The sequence below is a fragment of the Tenrec ecaudatus genome, chromosome 5 (assembly GCF_050624435.1).
Source record: "Tenrec ecaudatus isolate mTenEca1 chromosome 5, mTenEca1.hap1, whole genome shotgun sequence".
NCBI lineage: Eukaryota > Metazoa > Chordata > Mammalia > Afrosoricida > Tenrecidae > Tenrec > Tenrec ecaudatus.
The window spans coordinates 47,225,290-47,247,396 of NC_134534.1; the positions used below are offsets into that span (position 1 = coordinate 47,225,290).

General features: G+C 39.7%; 1 protein-coding gene across 2 annotated transcripts in view; it reads right to left on the reverse strand.

Moving 5' to 3' along the window:
• Positions 1 to 804: 804 nt before the first annotated feature.
• LRRC69 (leucine rich repeat containing 69) overlaps positions 805 to 22,107 on the reverse strand; it is a 110,599-nt gene continuing 89,296 nt past the window's right edge. For both annotated transcript variants that reach the window (XM_075550614.1, XM_075550613.1), the window contains one exon: positions 805 to 915. In XM_075550614.1, coding sequence (XP_075406729.1) covers positions 805 to 915 — 111 coding nt within the window. The remainder of the gene's footprint in view (positions 916 to 22,107) is intronic.

The following is a 22,107-nucleotide window of genomic DNA, read 5'->3' on the forward strand; positions in this document are numbered from 1 at the left end:
TTTTCTACTTTGTTAAAGTTTCTTTATAATAAGCCACTATAATCATCCTGTGTTCTTCAAAAACATTCCATCAGTGTTATCCCTTTGGAACTGCAGGGGACAGTCGCCATAACCTTCTAAGTTAGCCTCTGGGTCTTGAACTTAACTTGTCTCTCAGATGCCCTGGGAAGCCACTATCTTCATTTCAAGGAGCCCTACGAAACGAAGACCAGCGTATTACTGAAAGGACTTATCTTCCACCACCCACTGAGTCAGCGTTTGCGGGGGGGGGGGGGAGGCATGAAAACTGATTCACGTATGAGCTAGAAACATCATAGAACACGTTTTGGCTCATCTTCATACATTAGTGCCTAGGAAAACTAAGAGGTCACTGGAATCCTTCAGAACTACCAGTATGGTCTAGCACTGAAAAGTAATTCTCCTGAGGTTAGAAATCACCCATAAAACAAATACTTTTCCCAAAGTCTCTTAAGATTTATCTACAACCAGAAAATGGTGACCCTTAACTGAGAGAGAGAGAAAATATCACACTCATTTGCCATGTAGCTCTCTCTTTTTGCCTTTTTATTTTATTTTTAAGCCATGGGGGTGGGGGAGACAACGCGTGGAGAGACTAGACAATCTAAAGGTAGAAGGGCATTCTTAAATTAGCATCATCACATGAAACTCATTTCCTTTCATTGCTTGACTTATTTATTTAGTACAGATGCACCGCACAGTAGTGGAAGTGAAGTGTTCTCTGACAGTGTACACAGAGCAGGTGGGGCAAATCAGGTGAGGCTCCGAATGAGCTCCTTACCTGCTTTACACATCAGTAATTCCAAAGAGGTCAGAGCCACGCTGACTAAAACACTTGTAAGAACAAATGAGTATCTGAAGGGGCATCACTTCTATATTTCTGCTGATATTCCAACTCTAAAAAACAAGATTAAAAATAAAATTAATCAGGTGGTCCATATATACTTTTGCATAAATATCAGCTTTCTTAGAGATTTGTGCACATTGATTTCTAAGATACACAATTCTATTTGTGCTTAATGTGCTCTTTGTCCACAACACAAATATACAGACTAGCTAAGAAAGGAATAATCACAACTAACCAAAAGTAAGATGATAAAGTTTTGGTATATCCAAACATATTATTAATTAGTCTAAAGTATTTGGAAAGAAAGGTTTAAAAATGGCACCGAGTTGGCAGATTCTTACAAAGCTAAGCATAGTCTTACCTTATCATACATGATCACATGCCTGGCTCTTGACCAAAATGGGTTGAAACTTAAGTCCACACACAAGAAATGACCTTTCATATAAGCATTTATAATGGTGCAGGGGCCTGATAATTAAGTTCTTGTATGCTAACAAAAAAGACTGTGTCACTCACCCAGAGACTGCACAGGAGGAAGACCTGGTTTTTCAAATTCTATGGAGTAGTTCAATTCTGTTCTATAGGAATGCTATGAGTTATGATTGACTCAAAGGCAATAGAATTTTTTTAGTCTATTCATAATTTGCCCAAATGGAAGCAACCAAGAATTGATAGGCAAACTGTGGTACATCCATATAATGTCATATGATTCAACCACAATAAGAAAAATGTATTCAAGCCACAAAAGGATACAAAGGATAAGTGCAGGTATATGCTTAGTGGAAGAAGTCACTCTGGAAAAGCTACATTCTAGTTCAAACCAAAATATACCATAAAGTCTTCTAACACCCAAATAAGAGCTAGCTTACCTAGTAATAGGTGCCTGCCTTGTATGCTGTGCTCTTTCAAGATCTATCTTATGGGATCAAATTGAGAACAGTAATCAGAAAGATTTGATAGAAAACGAGGGGGAGCGATATAAGCATAAAAATTACCTGTGAATCTGTAAGAATCACCTGGGAATATTCAACTTTAAATTCTGATTCCTTTATCTGGAGTGGAAATGCAACTTCTGAGCAGGGCATCAAACTGGAATGATCCCGTGGACATCCTGCTTTGACTTCATCAATCAGCAAACATTTGCTGAGTTCCCCAATGGACATTTTTCCCCCACCATGTATTCAGCATCTCTAGCCTGTTTCATTGGTACAGAAGTCCACCACTTACTTTGGGGAGTCTCTCCCCCAAATGATGCCTATGTTGAGGGTGGAGAAACTGATGCTAGTCCTTGGCTCAACCTATTCATATCCTGCCGACCATTCTGATTAGTCCAGGGGTAAGCCCATGACTCAACTCATCAATACAGCCACTGAGCATCAGCTCCATGTTTTTTTTCCTGGACATGTTGAAAGAGGGAAATTCTCCTTCAGCTACAGAAAGGTACAACACAGGTGGCTTTTGCACGAGAATGAGGCCAAGATACAGAAAAATAGAACCAACTGCCATAAAACCTAGAACTCTATTTTCCCCGAATACATAACTTTATTATAACTTTTACTTCTAGGAGAGTAAGTCAAACAGGAAGAACAATGAATTCTTGATGGTAAACTTAGAACTTGCATCTAGTCATGACTAAACATGCAGCCATCGCGGAGTCATTTTTATACATAAATAATTATTTTATTATGTGTATAAGATAAATCATCCTTATTAATTTAGTATATGACTTGGATTTCTTTAACTTAAAATCTGAGTCCTGACCAATTAGAAGTACCTACACCTTGCACCACATTAGACAAAATATCCATAATACAGAAATGACAAACAATCCTTTCTTCTCAACTCTCTTTAGCATCTAGCTGGAAAACAAACAAACAAGAAATAAAAACAATTAGCAACCAAAGACTGAATTTAATGATAACTTATGTGAGTGCACAGAAAGGTGTCGTCATTCTTAGCTTCATTTACAGCTTTAACAGGAATTCACAGTCTAAGAAAAAGGTAACCTGGATTTGAAGAATGATTAGCAGGATATGGCTATTTAGAGGGAAGTTGAAAGGACATTTCAGGAAGGGTGAACTATGAGAACTGAAATTCAGGAATGTACTTATTGTGTTGTGGAAATAATGCTGCATAAATAAATAGAACATAAAATGTTAAATTATGCATAACAACAATAAGTCCAGTATTTCTAGGAATCAAAAGAATCTGTGTTTCCTCAATCACAGAAACTCTTGGTATGGTATTTACAAGTGCCTCTGTATGCAATAACAATGCTTATCCAACTGGATTAGAATGGCTAGGTCTTGAAATTGTTCTTTGAGAATAGGACAATATCAAAAGATCACATCCAGAGATCTTTTTTCTCCCCATATAATAGACAGGCCTCTCATCCAGTCAGCTTTTCCTGCCTGCTCCTGGCCATATCTCAGCTGCCATACGGACTGCGAGACGTACACCAGGCCACATGCGAGCTATTCTGCTCCTGTTTCAGAAACTAGAACCCAGAGGAGGGGGGGGGGCAGCACTGTAAAGTAAGAGCAGGAGGTTAAAGGGGACAAGGCAAGCTTAAAATAAAGAAGCAACTGAGGTCAGACAGTAACATGATTGACTCTTGCCAATTTCTCCACAAGGTGAAAAGTTTATAATGCAAACTATTAAAGGCATTTTCTATTTCTATTGTGGTTTCAGTCATTTCCCCAGGGTCGTTAAGAAATTGCATGGGCAGAGTTTGGGTTGGCTCTTGTTGCCAGTAGGAATGTAAAGTGTCTGCTTCCCTAACTCCCCTTCTTAGTGGGGGTTATTGTTTAGTTAGCTAAAGTAAAGGAAATATTTTGGTTAGCTGTGGAGGACCTTATTTTACCAAAGGCCATTATCAGTTTTATGTGGAATATCAAGGTTGCCTTGTAATGATTCTCTAAATTATTTATTTCTACTTCTGATATAATCTTCCTTGGTGCATTGAAGATTTTCCTAAATATTCTACTGGGGCAAAAAATGACCTCAGACTTTTCCATAGAGAGTCATAAGTTTAGTTGTGTTTTCAAGAGGGAAAATATATATCCCTAACACCTTACTTCTGAATGCATATTTAATGTTTTATTTCCAGTTGTGGCCTTTCCACCATCTCTGCTGATGTGACATTCAGGTCATTTGAAATGATGAACACGTAACGGAGAAGCGACCCCTCTGACAGGATGTGCCACCGAAACCTCACCACAAACCAAACCCCACAACTCTGTCAAAAGATAGTCGCTGCTTGGACCCTTGTTTGCAGTAAGAAAAAGGAACACTGTGAGAAATAACTTTGATTTCCAAGTCACAGGAAAAGAAAATGTTTGTGATTATACAGACTCCAACTTGTAAAATATCTCATTTTAGAAAAAGCTCTAAAAAGTAAAATGCCATACAAGAGTCTACTTTTTCATTACTTAACATGAAGTAAACAAAACAAACCAAAAAACTCTGCCATTGAGTCACTGCCAACTCGTGGAACTCTATAGGACAGACTACAACTGCCCCTGTGCGTTTTCGAAACTGCAAGTCTTTACAAGAGTAGCAAGTCCCCATCTTTGTCCTTCGGAGCAGCTGACGGGTTCAACCCACTGGCCTTGCAGTTAGCAGCACCAGGGTAAGCATTACGCCACCAGAGCTCCTCACATAAATAGAGGGTTACAGCTTCTCACCTTTTTAGAGTAGTTATCCACTTTAAATTTAAATAGACGTGTTTGCTAACTTTCACACCTGCTGAATGGGAAAACTAAAGAGAGAGATAGTTTATCAAAATTCAGTCAGTAAATGCCTCTGGAATATCAATGTCTTATTTTAAACCTCGGGGGAGCATAAATTATCAAATATGTATCCATAGCACAGGGCATAAAGTGAAATCTTTATAACTAGGTTTCAATATTACATGAATTAATATTATAATCTTTTCCTGTTTGCTCCGGATAAGATCTTGTGAGACCCAGACTGACGCTCTCACCCAAAGATGTCCATGTCGTCTCCCCAGGACCTGTGGCTATACTAGGTGACCATGATAAAATATTTCACCAATTTGGTAAATTTATTTCTCTTGTGATAGGAGACACTCCTGGATTATTCATAAGGGTTAAGTGTATCCTCAAAGACTGAGATTCTTAAGACCTTCATTTTACTTGGATCCACATCAATGCTGACGGAAGCAACGGTCAAGAAATGAAATGACATATTGCGCTGAGCAAATCGGTGGCACAAGACCTCGTAAAAGTTTGCAAGAACAAAGATGTCCCTTTGAGGACAAAAGTGTGCTTGAACCAAGTCATCGTATTTCCCATTGCCTCGTATACATGTGAAAGTTGAACAATGAATAAGGAAGACCGGGGAAAAATGATGAAATTGAATATGAAAGTATAAACAGAACCGGTCTTGAAGAACAAACACATCTCTCTTGAAAGAAGCCCAGCCGGAATGTCCCTTAGAAGCAAGAATGGCAAGACTTCATCTCAGGTACTTTGAACAGGAGGATGATCAGGAGAGATGTCACTGGGGAAGGACCTCATGCTTGGCAAAGTGGAGAGTCAGCCCAAAAGAGGAAGACTGTCAATGAGATGGACTGCCAGGGACTGCGATGATGGGCTCAAGTGTGACAATGGGGAGGATGGCACAGGCCTGGGCAGGGTTTCCTTCTGTCGTAGGCAGGGCTGCTGTGCGTGGGAGCCGGTGCCACGTCACCTAGCATGGACATCCATCGGGAAGGTAAGAGAATGAAGGAGGGATCGAACTCCCAGATCCAAGCCCACTGTGGTGGCATCTATCTAGATCATCACAACCCTATAGAATGCCCCCAATGGGTTTCAATGCTGTGATTCTTTACAGGGGCAGACGGTCAGGTCTCTCGCCCATCATGGCTGGTGGGTTCAAATCACTGACCTCTCGGTTAACAGACAGGAGCTTTAATCGCTGTGCTCCCAAAGCTGGTAGAGAAGTCCTATAAATAATGTGTTTTAAGAAGACTTCGTCTACCACTACGGACTCTGAAGATGGAAGAAGGAAGCATGAAGCAAAAACGGTGGGTGGGACTAGAAGGTGCAAAGAGCTGGAAAACAGATGTCCCCTAGAACCTGAAGGAAGGAAGGCCTCCCTACAGACGCCCTAATTCTAGCCCAGTACGACCCAGTTGGATTTCTAACCAACAGAGCGGTGGGATAATAAACCTGTGTTGTTTAAACTGATAAATTGTGGCAATACAGACGAGTGCAGGCTCATTTTCCGAATTAGCAGAGCCATGAGGAAGCCTGACTACCACCGCCTCTCTTGTTCATCTAGCCTAGACCTTCATCCAATCGTTCCTTTTGCAGTGAGGCGGCTACTTCAACAAGAAGGCCTGAGGGAATGTCCCTGGTTGCGATGCAGAAACAGTATCCTGGGATGGAAAACGAAGGCTTGGCGGTAACAGCCCTGCTTCTTCAGGCCTTCCACCGCTACACCTGGCCCTAGTACTAGGCAACTGCTCATTCTCGTCTTCAGTTTCTATCCCTGAAAACTTCAGCTAACCCAACACACTACAGCCAAAGGGCCCTTTCTAAAGCACGCTTTTGTTTTATCATTGACTTAGCCCCGCAATTTAGTAGAGCTCGATTTCCAAACAAGATTCAGTACAAACGTCTTCTTTTTTAAAAATCATTTTATTGGGAGCTCACACAACTCTTATCACAATCCATACACACATCCATGTGTCAAGCACTTCTGTACATTTGTTTCCCTTGTCATTCTCAAACATCTGCTTTCTACTTGAGCCCTTGGTATCAGCTTCTCAGTTTTCCTCTCCCTCCCCACTGCCCCTCCCCCATGAGCCCTTGATAATTTATAAATTATTATTTTGTCGTATCTTATACCATCTGACATCGCCCTTCGCCCACTTCTCCTCTGTCCATCCCCCCAGGGAGGAGGTTATATGTAGATCCTTGTAATCTGTTCCCCCTTTCTCCCTCAACTTCCTTCTACCCTCCCGGTATCGCCACTCTCACCACGGGTCCTGAGGGGTTCATCTGTCCTGGATTCCCTGTGTTTCCAGTTCCTATCTGCACCAGTGAAATACAAACGTCTTGATCTACCATTTGAAATCCATAGAGTTTGATCTCAATTTTAAAATAATCTCTCCTCCCACTGCTATCCGCAAAGCAAGTTAATTGATCCATTGCCTTATACGCATGCTAGTTCTCCTCCGTACCGCTTTCTTCTGAAATGGCTTCTCTGCTCTCTTCTCATATGGATCTGATCTGTTGGTCCTGTACATGGTCCGGCGTGTTTCTGAGCCTTCCCAGATCAGACATCCTAATCTCGTGTTGCACTTTGAAGCCCTAAGGCAACTATTTAAGGAGCTGGGTGGAATAATGGGCTACACACTGGGCTAACCAAAAGGCTAGCAGTTCAAAACCACTAGCTGCTCTAGGAGGTTGGAAATGAGGCTTTCTGCCCCCATAAAGATTTACAGTGTTGGAAACCTAAATAGAGTAACTCTAGCCTGTCCTATAAGGTCATGATGAGCTACGGTGCACTCTGACTTGATGGCAGTACGTTCTTGGGTTTGGATATTAAGGATCCCATGTGGCACACGGGATTATATGTTGGATTTTAACCACAGAGTTGGCCGTTCAAGCCCACCAGTCACTCTGCTGGAGAAAGATAAGCTGTCTGTTCTAATAAAGACATACATGTCGGGAACCCTTAGTAGCAGTGTCACATTGTCCTATAGGATTTGTTAAAGTCCTCGACTGCTGAGTGAAAGGTTAGTGGTTTGAAAGCAACTTGTCATCAAGTTAGTTCTGATTCACAGTTACCCTTTAGGACAGAGTAGATCTGCTCCACAATGTTTCCAAAATTGTAATGTGTGTGGAAATAGACCGCCATATCTTTCTCCAGTGCAATAACTGGTGAGTTTGTACCACCAGCCTGTCCACTGGCAGCTAAATACGTAGTCACTGTGCAGCCAGAGCTCCTTCAGCTGCACAGGAAATACATCTGACAGTCTGCTTTGGGAAAGATTACAGTCTTGGAAATGCCATGGCCAGTTCTACTCAGTCCTAGAGGCTGGCTGTGTTAGTCTGGGTCAACTAGAGAAACAAATTCATGGACACTCATATGTGTATAAGAAAGAGTTTTATATACAAGAGCAATTGAATATTGAGAAAACATCCCAGCCCAGTCCAGATCAAGTCCATACATTTGATATTAGCCCATCTGATACCAATCTATAAATTCCTCTTCAGACTCATGAAACACATGCAATGATGCTGAATGCAGGAAGATCACAGGCCAGTGGGAGGTAAGTTTTATGGATCTAGTGACAGTGTAAGTATCTCAGCACTGACATGGGTCTCCACATGGTTTCTCCAGCTCAGGGAACTCCTGTAGTTCTATGTGTCTTGTCAGTAGAGTATCTGCCAGGGAGTAAGCAGAGAGAGAAGTGTCTCCCACCTCCAAAGAGGAAATACAGGAGTTCCCAGAATCCTCAGGAGAAGGCCATGCCCACACAGAGGCTTCACTGGCTATGACCCAAGCAATTGATAGACTAGACTCCACCCCTTCACTCTTAATCCTTTCAAGTCCCAATTGACACCAGATTATGTAACTACGACAATGGCTATGAGTTGGAATAGACTAGATGGCACACAATGACAACAGGACTCATTTAAATTTACCTCTTGTTCATATTTTCTTTTACTCTGTAGATGTTAAGCTCTTAGAATTTAAACCACTGGGATTCAGTCCTATACTTATTTTCACAAATGCCCAGTTTCCTGCTTAGGCAGAACTTGGAATGACTAAAAGTAAGTTTAAAGATTCAAGATGATTGTTCAAAACACAACTCCTCCAAGCCAGCAGCCAGCAGTGCAGGTAACAGAGGCAGTAACTGCACCATTTAGGAAGGATGGGCACATGTGATTTGTTCAGGGCCATGCCAGTTTCCTGTCATTTTCCCACCTAGTCATAATGCCCTCTTTCACGGTGCACAGGATCTTGGCTTGGGTAATGCATTCTATGGTCATGTGGTAAGTTCAGAAACCAACAAAGAAATCCCACTGTTGTGCCAGTCAGCCAGCTAAAGAATTGGCATTTTCTGCCCCACCTACTGGCCCTGCTCCCCAGCACCAGGCCTGCAGAATCAGTGCTCTTTGAATTTCATGTGAGGGATCCGAACATGTCAGTGATGCACAAGTTTAGATCAATGGACCGAAGTTGAGTATAATTCGAGATTCTTTAGAAGAAGACAAATAATAATTGATACTGGATACCTCTGAGGCTCTATCTTAAACTTTGAGAACAAAAGGGAGGGCTCTTTTAAGGGAAAAGCATATTCAGTGAGTTCCCACAGTAGCAAAATTAATCAAGACAACAATACGTGTGTTCATTTTTCTGTAATTGCCTATTGCTATATTCTGAATAAAATCAGGAACACTGAACACCATTTCAATTCTGTGTTATATTCTAAATAAAGTAAGGAACAGTACACACCATTTAAATTCTTCTGAACAATAAATACATATTACATTCATAGATTGGAATTAGATATGCAATGTTTTCCAATCCTCTTAGTGCCTCATATACATTAAATTGACTAACCACCACATAAATGCTTTCCAACCAACATTCATTTTCACAGTTGACTGGTTGAAATGATCAGTTTCATAAATGAATGCCAGCGGTATCTAAACAGTAATAATGTTTTACTGCAAAGCGAGATTTTTCTCTATAAGTAATGAGTAACATTATTAACATGTAGTCCTCTATTATGTTTCATTACTGGCAGCTTGTCATAAAAAAGGAATTGAGGTTACAAATTTTCATAAAGTAGAGTGGGGTTTTCACTCATTTATAGTGAACACTACTCAGTCTAATCTCTTTTGAGGGTAGTTTTAATTACATTACATCATTCAATCCAGGGTTGAGAGTTCATGTTCCAAACCGTTCCCTCCCTAAACTCCTCAACTTTAAAGGAATCTGGGGAAACGTTAAGTTCAACTAACGTAACTATGAGAAATGAAAACTACCAAATGCAGATCTTTGACAGATGATCACTCGAGGCCTTGGAAAGGGTTTTTTATGAGACAATCCAGGTTACCTCTAAGTCACTAGTTCAAATGTGATCTAAGCTAATTGTGACTAAACAGAATTAATTTTTGCAATGTCAAAGGCTTATATCATTAGGAATTAATACTAAAATACCCAGTGAATTGAAATCGTCGATAATTCCGTAAGTGGCAAGGAATACTGAAACTCAGAACTGGGACTGGCAGTGGTGCTTACATCTGGGAAAAGACAAAAAGCATCTGGACCTATTATGGCAAAGGTGAATATTTGAGAGATGAGTGAAATTTTTCATTGACCATTTTCCAATCTTCATCTCGCTATTTCATAAAATAAGTATGACATAATTTCACAGCCACTTGGAGTAGAAGGAAATGCAATGGGGTGTTTGGTTGTTTCTAATTGTTTTACGTTTGGAATAAAGACCCATTTATCATCAAGTGTATCCCTCCTACAACAGATGGCGTAGCACATGGCGAGAGAACATTCTGGAAACAACACAAGGGTAACCACAATTGACATTGTCAAGTGGGTTCTCCCTTCACAATAGAATATCCATTTTACCGGTCAGCATTCTCCAAGCTTAGTTCCTAAACTGATACTTAAAATATTTTTAAGTATTTTTTGTGAAACAGGAAGGAGGCTTCTTAAGAAACTAGTTTCTCTTTATATAATCTCTTCTCTGCAGTAAATGATAAAGTGGTATAGAATGCTAAATAAACATAAAAGTAACTATTTGCCAATGTGGTGAATCTGATTACCACCCATGGATTTTGTACATGCAATTCTGCTTTTGGAGTTCCCAGGCAGTATAAATGATTAACATACTCAGCTGCTAATGAAAAGATTGGGGGGTGGCATCCATCCAGAGCCACCTAACAATCTACTGCTGGAAAAACCAGCCATTGATTTGAGTGTAGTTTGACTCTGACATACTTGGGGTCACTATGATTTGTAGTTAGTTCAAAGACAACTGATCTAAAATTCTGTCTTCATTCATGGAAATAACATATTTCAAATTCTAACCTGGTTATATACATGCAAATATTAATTTCCTTCATTCAAATTTTGACCATTTAAATATCCTCTCCTAAGTTTCAATGGTTGATAAATCCATACTAGATGCTTATTCTAATTCCATTGTTAATTTTTCTTCACTGTAATATACTTCCCAAGTATTTACTAGTATCACTTCTTTCATTATTTTAATCAGGTTAAGCTGTTCCAAAGCAAAATGCTTTTTCTGTTCAAAATACATCTCCTCACAATTTTCCAACATTTTCATTGCTTTTGTGTATCAAATTTATTGTAGCATATAATTCTGGATTTTCAGTTATTTCTCATAGGGCTTTGAAGATATCATACTATTGCTTTATGGCATCAATTACTGCTGTGTGAAATTTACATTCTGTTTATTCTATCTTTACAGGTCATATATCTTCTCCTAATACTGAACTTTTCCTGGTAGGTGCCCTTGGATTAGTTCTGACGATAGTGATGATGTGTACAACAGAACGAAACAGCAGCTGTCCCTGTACCATCCTCTTAAGTGTTCATACATTTGAGTCCATTCTTGCAGCCATGGTGCCAATTCATCTTGTCAAAGGCCATCCTCTTCTGCACTGTCCCTGTACTTTACCAACCATGAGGTCCTTCTCCGGGAGCAAATCCCTCCCGACAACATGCAAAAAGTACAGGTGATGAAATCTTGCCATCCTTGCCTCTAAGGAGTGTTCTGACTATACTTCTTCCAAGATAGATTGGTTTGTTCTTTTGGAAGTCCATGGTATCTTCAAAATTGTTTGCCAGCATCATCATTCAAAAGCATGGGTGTCTCTTGGTCTTCCTTAATCCATGTCTAACATTCACATGAATATAAAGCAAAATACCATGGCTTGGGCTTGGGTTAGGCGCACTTAAGTCCTCAAAGTGACATCCTTGTTTTCAGCACTCAAAAGAGGTCTTTGCCTTTAGCTTCTAATTTTTCTCTTTAGTGAAGAATACTTACGTTAATGTTTAACATCTACTCCTAAATGTTCGTTCTCTATAAGAGCTTGCTATCATATAGAGTGCACTGGAAAGTGGATTTTGAAAGGTAAAACTAGGTTGAAATCTAACACCTCATTATCTGATCTTCCTCTTGACCCAGTTTTTAATATTTTCATTTTTAACATTTTAGTTTTTAATATTTTCTGTTTTCTTTCCAACTGAGACTTTTCCCTATGTTATCTTGTTAGTGTTGTTAGCTTTTTTTGACTCTTTGTTTTGTTTTTTTTGTATGTTTTCTCATAAATGAAATCCAGACTGGGTGAATCTATAGAGACAGTAACTGCATTCATGGTTCCTTGGGGTTACCGCAAGGGAAGTTGCAGGAGACTGGGAGCTAATAGCAAGGAATACAAGAAAAAAATAAAATGTTCTAAAATTTATTGTGGTAATAATTGTATTTTTTTATATTATTGAAATGTATGATTTTTGGATTATGTCCCAGTAAAACTGTTTATAAATGTTCTAAAAAAGAAAATATTATCTGGGGGGGGGGACATGGGAGTGGAGGAGATGGGAGAAAGGTAGAGGGGAGCCAACAAACCCAGGGATAAGGGAATAACAAAGAGATCTAAAATCAATGGCGAGGAGAGCACAGAATGCCTGTTGGGATTTGATTAAGTGCAAGGTAGCCGAGAGCCAAAATGAAGGTCAACATGATGGTAGGATAGAAGGAAAGTAAAAAGAAATAGAGGAAAGAACTAGGAGGCAAAAGACACAGAGGTATAAATATAGGCATGTACATATGTAAATATATTAATATATAATGGTAGGGATAAAGGTCTATGTACATATATTTAAATGTTAAGTATTAAGGTAGCAGACAGACATTGTGTCTCTTCTCAAGTATTTCTTCAATACAAGAACACATTGTTCTAATTACATGGCATTCTGTGATGCTCACCTTCCTGACACAACAGCTGAAGACAAATGGGTACACAAACAAGTGTGGTGAAGAAAGTTGATGGTACCTGGCTATTAATAGATATAGTGTCTGGGGTCTTAAAGGCTTGAAGTTAAACAAGTGGCCATCTAGCAGGAAAACAACAAAGCCCATATGGAAGAAGCACACCAGCCTGTGTGATCATGAGGTGTGGACAGAATCAGGTATCAGGCATCAAAAGATCCAAAACAATCAATTATATTGATGCAAATGATGAGGCTCAGATTGGAGACGCAAAGCCCATCTGTAAGCAATTGGACATCCCCTCACAGGAGAGTTACAAGGAAGGGAAGAGTCAGCATAACACTGATGAAACACACAACATTCCTCTAGTTCTTTAATGCTTCCTCTCCCATCCCCTACCCCCCACAATCATGACCCCAATTCTACCTTACAAATCCCACTAGACAGGAGCATGTACACTGGTACAGATAAGAGCTCTTAACAAACGGAATCCATGACAGATGAACCCCTCAGGAACAGTAATAGGAGTAGCAATACCATGAGGGTAGGAGGAAGGTTGGGGGAGAAGAGAGAGAAAAGGGGTAGCAATTACAATGATTGGCTTTCAAATTCCCCTGCCCTGCCCCAGGACAAACAACAGAAACGTGGGTGAAGGGAGAGAGCTGACAGTGTAAAATATGAAAATAATACTAACTTATAATTTATCAAGGGTTCCAAGAGTTGGGGGGTAGGAGAGGCAGGGAAAAAGAGGATTTGCTACTAAGGGCTCGAGTAGAAAGAAAATGTGTTGAAAATGATGGCAATATATGTACAAATGTTTTTTATACAATTTATGTACAGATTTTTATAAGAGCTATAAGATCCCCCAATAAAATGACTCATTAAAAAATAAAGAAAATATTGAGATAAAGGTATAATATATTTTATTAAAATTCACTGCAGTTATACCACAATGTGTTCAGGAATGGGGACAGGGGGATTTTTTTTGTTTTTCTTTAATTCTGCTTGGCGCTTAATGTATTTTTTCCAAACTGAAGAAGCATATCTTTCTTCGGTGTTTTAACATTTTTCTGATATTTGCTAGGAGTCTCAAAAAATCATTGTGTTTTTAACCACTGTCTTACATTCGTATGCATTTCTGTTGTAGTTTTATATGGCCCTCACAAATACAAGGAAGATCCAAAAGTTCATGGAAAAATCTTATTATCTTTCTATTCCATTTTTCATAAACTTTTTAAAGCCTCTTCATCTTTAACCTGATAAAAATGTATTCCTGCTTCTCTTCTAATTTTTGAAATTAGATATCAATGTTGGTTTCTTCCCCATTACCTCTACTGGCAGTTCAGGAAACTTAGACTAATCACTTGATTTTTCTGTACCTGGGTTTTCACATCTATGTCACAGGTTATTGTGAGAAGTGAACTACTCCAAGTGATATACTTAATGTGATGTCAGATACACCTTTAGTATCAATTATATTGTAAGTTATGCAAAGCAGACTTGAAATGAGACCAGTAGCCCATCCAATGATTTGGGGAGGGAATCCATCAGAGTCTTTCCTGGGTTATCATTTCAGGAGTGGGGGGGGGGAAATGAACATGGCAACCTGCCCAAAGTATTTAGATCCTGTCCAGGGATCTGAACAGGGAATTTGAGCACTGTTCACGAAGTAATCTGGCATGGGCTATAATGAGTAAATATCTCCTGAATACAATATGTCCCAAATGCTACTGTAAACAATTCACAGCCATGTGACATATGTGCCCAAGGTTAGACTTACATCTGTCCTAAGGACCCACATACATTTCTATCCTTATCTTCTCACTTACAATCTCTTTCTTGGTTCTTTGGTTTGATTTTTATATTTCTCTTCAACTATTATTCGATTTTTTTTCTTGAACTATCTGATTACCCCTAGTACCAGCGTTTTTTAAACTTTGACTTGAGGTCTCATTGACAGCAGTTCTGTCAGATTTTCTTTATGATACATTTGGTATATTAGTGATCTAAAAACAACAGAAAAGCTAGTATTCAGATATAACTCTGAAATTCACCAGAAACTCAAAGAAAATAAAATATGTACCAGGCGGTGGGTCAGGTCTATGGCAATATTGGGGCCAAAATCAATTGGTTCTTGGATTTCCTGAGTGTAGGGTTCAGTGGTAGAGCTAGAAATCAAACAAAGGCAACACCAACTAAATAAATTATTTCAAAATGTGCTAAGTATCATGAAGACTCCTAATATTTCTGGTATAAGGACTGGCTCAAATAATACACAGGTGTTTCCAGAGCAAGAGCATCAGTGTACCAAGAGACTGCACAATAGAAATGGCTGCTTCTGGTTCATTGACACTCATCCCACACATGTGTCCTGTTTGAAAAGGAGCACTCTGATCAGAGGCATCATTTTTTTCAAATTTGTTTTATAAGCACAAATTGAAAATTGTCTAGTAAAAATATAATTTTACATAACTAGGATAAAAGTGGGAAATATCTAGCTTATTCTTTAGCATACCAATTCCTAAAAAAAACATTTTGCAAATCTCATGCCAACCCTCGAAAGCTGGATTGTGCTGACACAATATTAATTTCTTGGTAATAACTCACATTACAGATGGGAGCCATATTCTTTCTCTGTTATCTTAACATCATTATTTTATGAAGAGTGAGGGTTTTTTTTTCCCTGGAAGAAGTGACTCCAGCTGGGTCACTTTAATTACAACTAAAATGTTTGATGTTCTATAAAACTTGAGCAAAGGACATGAGAAAGCAATTAGTACTTCTATACCACCACCTTCATTAACATATCTTTTAACGTTACGTGCTCTGAGAATCTCCAAAGTCCCCTGAACAGTGTAAGTATGTGACAGATATCATTTTACACAATTATAAATTACTCACTCAAAAGGGCTCCTGTTCAAATCACTGATTTGATATCATTTATAATCACCAATTAGATGGTTAGAAAAATGGAGCTTTGGTAGTACTACAGTGGATTCTCACTACCATCAAGCCATTGCTGACTCACAATGACCCCTTTGTGGGTTTCTGAGACTGTTTACCACAGGAGAAAGCCCAATCTTTCTCCCACAGAGCTGCTGGTGGTTTCCAACTGCAGACCATGCAGAGCCCTATCTGTGGTAGTTATATAATGTGTCAACATGAAGATATAGAAGTGAAGGGGTGGATTTTAACCTGTCATTCAGGTCACAGCCTGGTGGTAGCTCCTGTGGACATAGCCTTCTCACAAGGAGGAACCCTGGAAACCTTCTTCTCTCTCTGCATTTACATTCCACCTGGCGAGCCAGCAGAGATCTGCCAGAGCCCAGGAGGTGCATCTCCCGCCAGTGGATCCACAAGACTTTGCACCCACCAGGCCTGTGACCTTCCTGCATTTTGCATCACTGCATGTGCTGTGTGAGTCTAAAGAGGAACTTCTGGACCAGTATCATACTTATGAACTTGATCTGGACTAGGCTGGGATGTTTGCTTGATTTATAATTACTTCTTGATATAAAGTTCGTTCTTTTACATAATGTTTCTGGATTTGTTTCCCTAGTCAACCTGGCCTAATACACCATCCAATGTGTAATCATTAAACCACCAGAGATCCTAACACTAATAGCTAGGTCAGTGGTTCATCAGTCATTCTATAGTAGAAAAACTAGGCTGTTTGCTCCCATAAATAATTATACCCTCCGAAACCCTTTATAGGGACACTGTGAATCCAAATCGACTGAATGGCAGTAGGTTTGTTTGTTATTTGACAGGGTGGATGATGGGAGTATGGGTAGGGAGATGCTTCTATTTTGTTCCAATTTTCACATTCCAATCACCAGTAATTACTAATACATCATGATTGACAAATCAAATACAGACTTCAAAGGTTTAAGACTTAATGGCATCAGTTTCCACATTTGGCCATTAGTAGCTGCTGTGTACATTTGAAAAGTACTTTTATTAACTGGTGTATTAGGCCAGGATAACTAGAGAAACAAATCCAGAGATATATAATAAAGAGCTTAGTATCAGAATAATTATATATTAAGAAACCATCCCCGCTCAGTCGAGATTAAGTATATAAGTCTGATACTAGCCCATAAGTCCAATACTAGTCCAAAAATCCTTCTTAGATTCACGCAAAGTCTTGTGGATCCAATGGTAATGGAAGTATCTCAGTTCTGGCAGGTCTCAGTCAGGTGGCTCTACAAGAGGGAGGTGAAGCAGAGAGAGAGAGAGAGAGCAGAAGTTCCCAGAAACCTCCTCATGAAAAGGTCATGCCCACAAGGAGGCATCATCACGATGTGACTTGATTGACAGGCTAGACTCCACCCCTACACTTTATTTATCAAGTTGACATGAAATTATGTAACTATCCCAGACCATCCCTTATCACACTGATATTTTTACACAACTCTTTAGCCACACATAATTTTTAAAACAAAGACAATAGCAAAATCATACTTGTGCCTCACAGGATAAAACTAAAATGTAAATAATTCAAAATGTGCCAGCCCGATTTAAATATAATAATCTATAAGTGAACAAAACAAAAATATTCTATATTTAACAATTGCAGTTACATGAACACGATACCTCAATCCTAAAACTCTATCAACATATTCCCCCACCCATGAAAGTTTGCAAACCAACCATGTCATGTCCTCCCCATTTTAGGGTATCTAAATTCTATGCTACACATGCATATGAACCCAGTGATCTGAGGAGAGAAGCATGTTCTTTGAAGTGAAGAATCTTCATTCCAGTTGGAACCTTGTGAGTCAGCATCCATAATCAGTCAAATCAGGACAGGCTGTCCATAAAGTCAGCAGCAGTATGCACCAATTCACAGGCTCAAAAATCTTATCTTCTTCTGGTTGGTTTCTGGTCAACTCAACGTGGGCTGCCTTGCTTAGCCTCACCAGAGTGCCCATTGGCTGCCTTGCCTTTCCACCATGGGTCCCATCTAAAATTCTCAATAACACTAGCCCCATTGGGCTAGTTCATGAACTTCAGGACAGCCAACCCGCTCTCATCTTCTCTTCTAGTCCCTGTGAAACAGGTCCACATGTGTCAGTGGCCAGACCCCACCTGTCTCTTTATTGCTGCATTTTGCTACTTCCACTCAACAAGGGGATCCAGGTGGTTACCTTTCAGGCTGCCCACAGGCTCCCTTTAACATTCAGTCCTATAGAGGAGAGTTTCTTCTTGGCTCCAGATTTTGCCAGCTTGGGCACAAACCACTAGTTCAAAGTTCAAAAAGGCCAAATCCTTTTTTTTTTTTTTTCCTGTCAACAGTCCCCTAGGCAAGTCTCCTCAAAGGCAAATGTCCTGAGCACAAGACACTGGGTGGGGCTATCTTTTCATAGCCTTCTTTGCAGGCATGTCTTAACCTATATAAAGATCCAAATTAACGTGAACTTACAAACTCCTTATTTTCCTAATCATTTCTATCACATGTATCAATAACAATAGTTAGAAGAAATCCCTGCCACCTTAGAATAGCCAGATCCTAAACACACTCTTCAGAAGTGGTTTTCAACCCTTATCTGAACTATCCCATTCATATGCAACATGGCCTTAGACTTCTGACTGTATCAAGCCTGGGCGGGGCCCCTGCTGTAGGCCATTTCCACAAGGGGCTCATCATCTACACCAATCACATTCATTTTCACCATTTCAAACAAGAATAACCAAGTAACAAAGGAAAAGAGGCCAAACTTTAACTTCTCATGCCCCTCCCAGAAAATAATCAAGTAAACAGCGTGGACCTGACCCCTGGCTAACCAAAGAAAGACTGCCGTCAGCCAGAGTTCAGGCAAGCATCCACTCTCCATCTTCATAATTTGTTTCTCTAGTACTCCGCTCCTGGTATCATAAGTGTTGGGCTGGGTTGACTAGAGAAGCAAATCTAGATAGATAGATAGATAGATTAGATAGATAGATAGATAGATAGATAGATAGATAGATAGATAGATAGATAGATAGATAGATAGATGATAGATAGATAAAGAGCTTTATATCAAAGAATAATTATATATTAAGAAACTATCCCAGCCCATTCCAGATCAAGTCCATAAACCTTTTATTAGTCCAAAAATCCTTCTTCAGACTCACATAGTCACATGCAGTGATGCAAAAGGCAGGAGATCACAATCCGCTGGATGCAAAGGCTTGTGGATCCAATGGCAGTGAAAGCACCTCAGTGCTGGCAGGTCTCGGCCATGTGGCTCTCCAACAGGAAAGTGGAGCAGAAAGAGAGAGGAAGTGCCCAGAATCCTCTTCATGAAAAGACACCCATAAAGAGGCATCATCAGGCTGTGACCTGATTGACAGGCTAGACTCCATTCCCACACTTCATTTATCAAATTAACATGAAATTGTAACTACCACAGCTGGTCTTTCTTATAGGTGTATGGATATTAGCCTATCAAAAAGACAGCTTTGTAACGCAGGATAGATCTTGAAATGCTCACCTTCTTCAGTTGGACATTCCTGGTCTAGTAGACCATCTGATTGTTTGATTCAAATAGACAATATCAGTCCATTTCAGCTCACTAATGCCTAGGGTATCAATAGTTATGCTTTCCACTTAATTTTTTATGACTTCCAATCTTCCTAGTTTCATATTTTGTCCATAATGCATTCTGATTATTAATGGATGCTTGCGGCATCTCATTTTGAGTCAGACCACATGAGTAGATGAAGATCCCCAAAGCTTTTCTCCATCCACCATACCGATTCCACATCATGAAGGCCGAGTCTTCCATGAGGCAGCAGCTCTGCCCCAGTTGTTTTTCGCGGACCTTCTTTCCAGAGGGGTTAATCATCTAGCAGACGAGGTTTTCCACTGGCCAGTTTTTAGAAGCCAATCACCAGATCCTGCTTTGCCTTTTGTGTTTGTCTGGAAGGTTGGCTGAAACCTGTTTATCATGGGTGACCCTGCTGGTATTTGAAATACCAATGGCATCCCAGCAACATACAAGTCACCACAGGATGACAAATTGGATGATGAGTGGCATTCATCTGTTTGATATTTTTGAGGAAAGCTTTCTACTTGGTATCAAGAGATATTTTTATTTTATTTACATTGTTTGTAAATTAGAAACTACTCTTGTCTTTTTGCTTGAAACATAATACAAACTCTCTAGTAAGACCATTTTCTTGGTTCATGTGAATATCAAATTTGTTCAGGAGCAAAACAAGGTGATAGTGCCATTTGAGCAAAATATTAACAATTGGCCACTATAAAAGGTATCCATATGTTCACATACTATTTTTCCAGCTTTTATTGCTTTCATTTAAAACAAAACTGGTAGAAAAACGTTGTTTGTGTAGAGGTTAGTCATAAAATCCACTGATCGAGAAGAAACTCCCATGATTGCAGTTTGAGAAAGATAATGTATCTCTGAAATATCAGTAGTGCTGATCTCATTCAGCTGTTGAAAAAAATATGAAATATAAGCCTGTGAAATAGCAACTCTCAGGGCATCAGCAATCACACAAGCTCACATAGCCCGTGGGGAAGCAAAGACTGTGAGAAGCCTGCTCATGGCTCCACAGATAATGAGAACACAGCATACTTGTGTTCAGGAGCCTGTGTACTGCTTTGAGCAAGATGCATTGAAAGCCTTTCTACTTAGAGATTCAAGAAGCAGATTTACTGAGAGCCAACTGAACAGTGCCCTAAAGCAGCCATCTGTAGGATTCACTCAGTTCCCGTGGAGGATGCTACATCGATGTGCTTGTCTGTAATATTCCACAGTGATTCCTCACTCCCGCCCCCCTTTATTTTACTGTTATCCATATCTTCTTATAAAATAAATCGATCCGTGCCACTAAAGACAATGGATGAATCCATACACAAGCATATCTTGTTTCCATGTGCTGCACCTTTGTGCACTTTCAAGCTTTTGCGTTTTTCTTCACCTTGAGGGTGTGTGGCAAACCTGAGTCAAGCAAGGCTCTTGGCATCACTTTTCCCAACTGCAGGTGCTCACTTTGTGTCTCTGAGTCAGATTTTGGTAATTCTTACAATCTTTCAAATTTTCAGACTACAAAAAATAGATGAAATTACAGTGTAAACATAACTTTTATAGGCATTGGAAAAATAAAAATAATTGTGTGACGCACTTTATCATGAAATTTGCTTTATTATGGTGGCCTTTTTGTTATGGGAAAGCCACCAAAGCTAGGTCTTGCTTCCCAAGATAAATAAGACGCTGTCATTGTACTGTGGTGCTGGAACATCCCTAACAAATAGGAGCAGTTTCACAGCTAATGGCTTACGAAGTCAACGGGGAGACGTTATGAACTTCATATGGCCCGGATTCTAATTTGAGTAGTCTTGTATGAGCCATCTGTATTTTTTAAAGCCCCATAGGTAAAGTAGGTCAATGGCCACTGAGATAGGTATAAGCAGAATTCTGATTTGGGTCCCTTATTAGCATCAGTCCAGTCAGGTCTAATTATCCCCTAAATCACTATGACCACAGGAGTTAGAATCAGAGTCTCCAGAGCTGAACATTATTGCAGAGGTTAGAACCCCAGCCTCCTATCAAAATTTGAAACACACACACAGCCCTAGGACTAAACCCCAGGCTCTCGAGCATCCCTACAAGCCTGAAGAGGAGCCTATCTTAAATGAGCACAGGGTATGGTTAGTCGTCTTCACTTTAAGAAACCCACATGACCTTGACCCAGAAAAAAAGAAAATACTTTACTGGTCCAAAGCTTAGTTCAAAACAATGACCCGGGGAAGCATGATATTTCAGAGCAACAGGTTTCATTCCCAGTGTCATGGAAGTAAAAGATCTATTTGTTAACATGTATGACTTCAGAGAGTAACTCAGGTGTCCACCTCACACTTTTGAGCCGAGAGAGGTCAGGCGCTTACCAAGAGGAGAAAGGAAGCAAATGTTGGATGGTCTAGAAAGGATCATGCAAATTGCTGCCTACTGTCACACAATTTGAAAGCTAAGGACATTTTTAGTATTTACAAATGGCTTGAAAACCCCAAAAGAAAACTATTTCATGACTTGTGAATAGTATGCAAAATTCAAACATTGGAGTCTATAAATACATATTTTCTGAAACACAATCATGTTCCTTTATCTAGAGCTACTATGAAGTGACAGAGATGGAAAGGGGCATTTGCAATCGAGACCTGGTCCACAAAACAATAACAACAACAAAACAGACAAATCAACCAATTGCCATC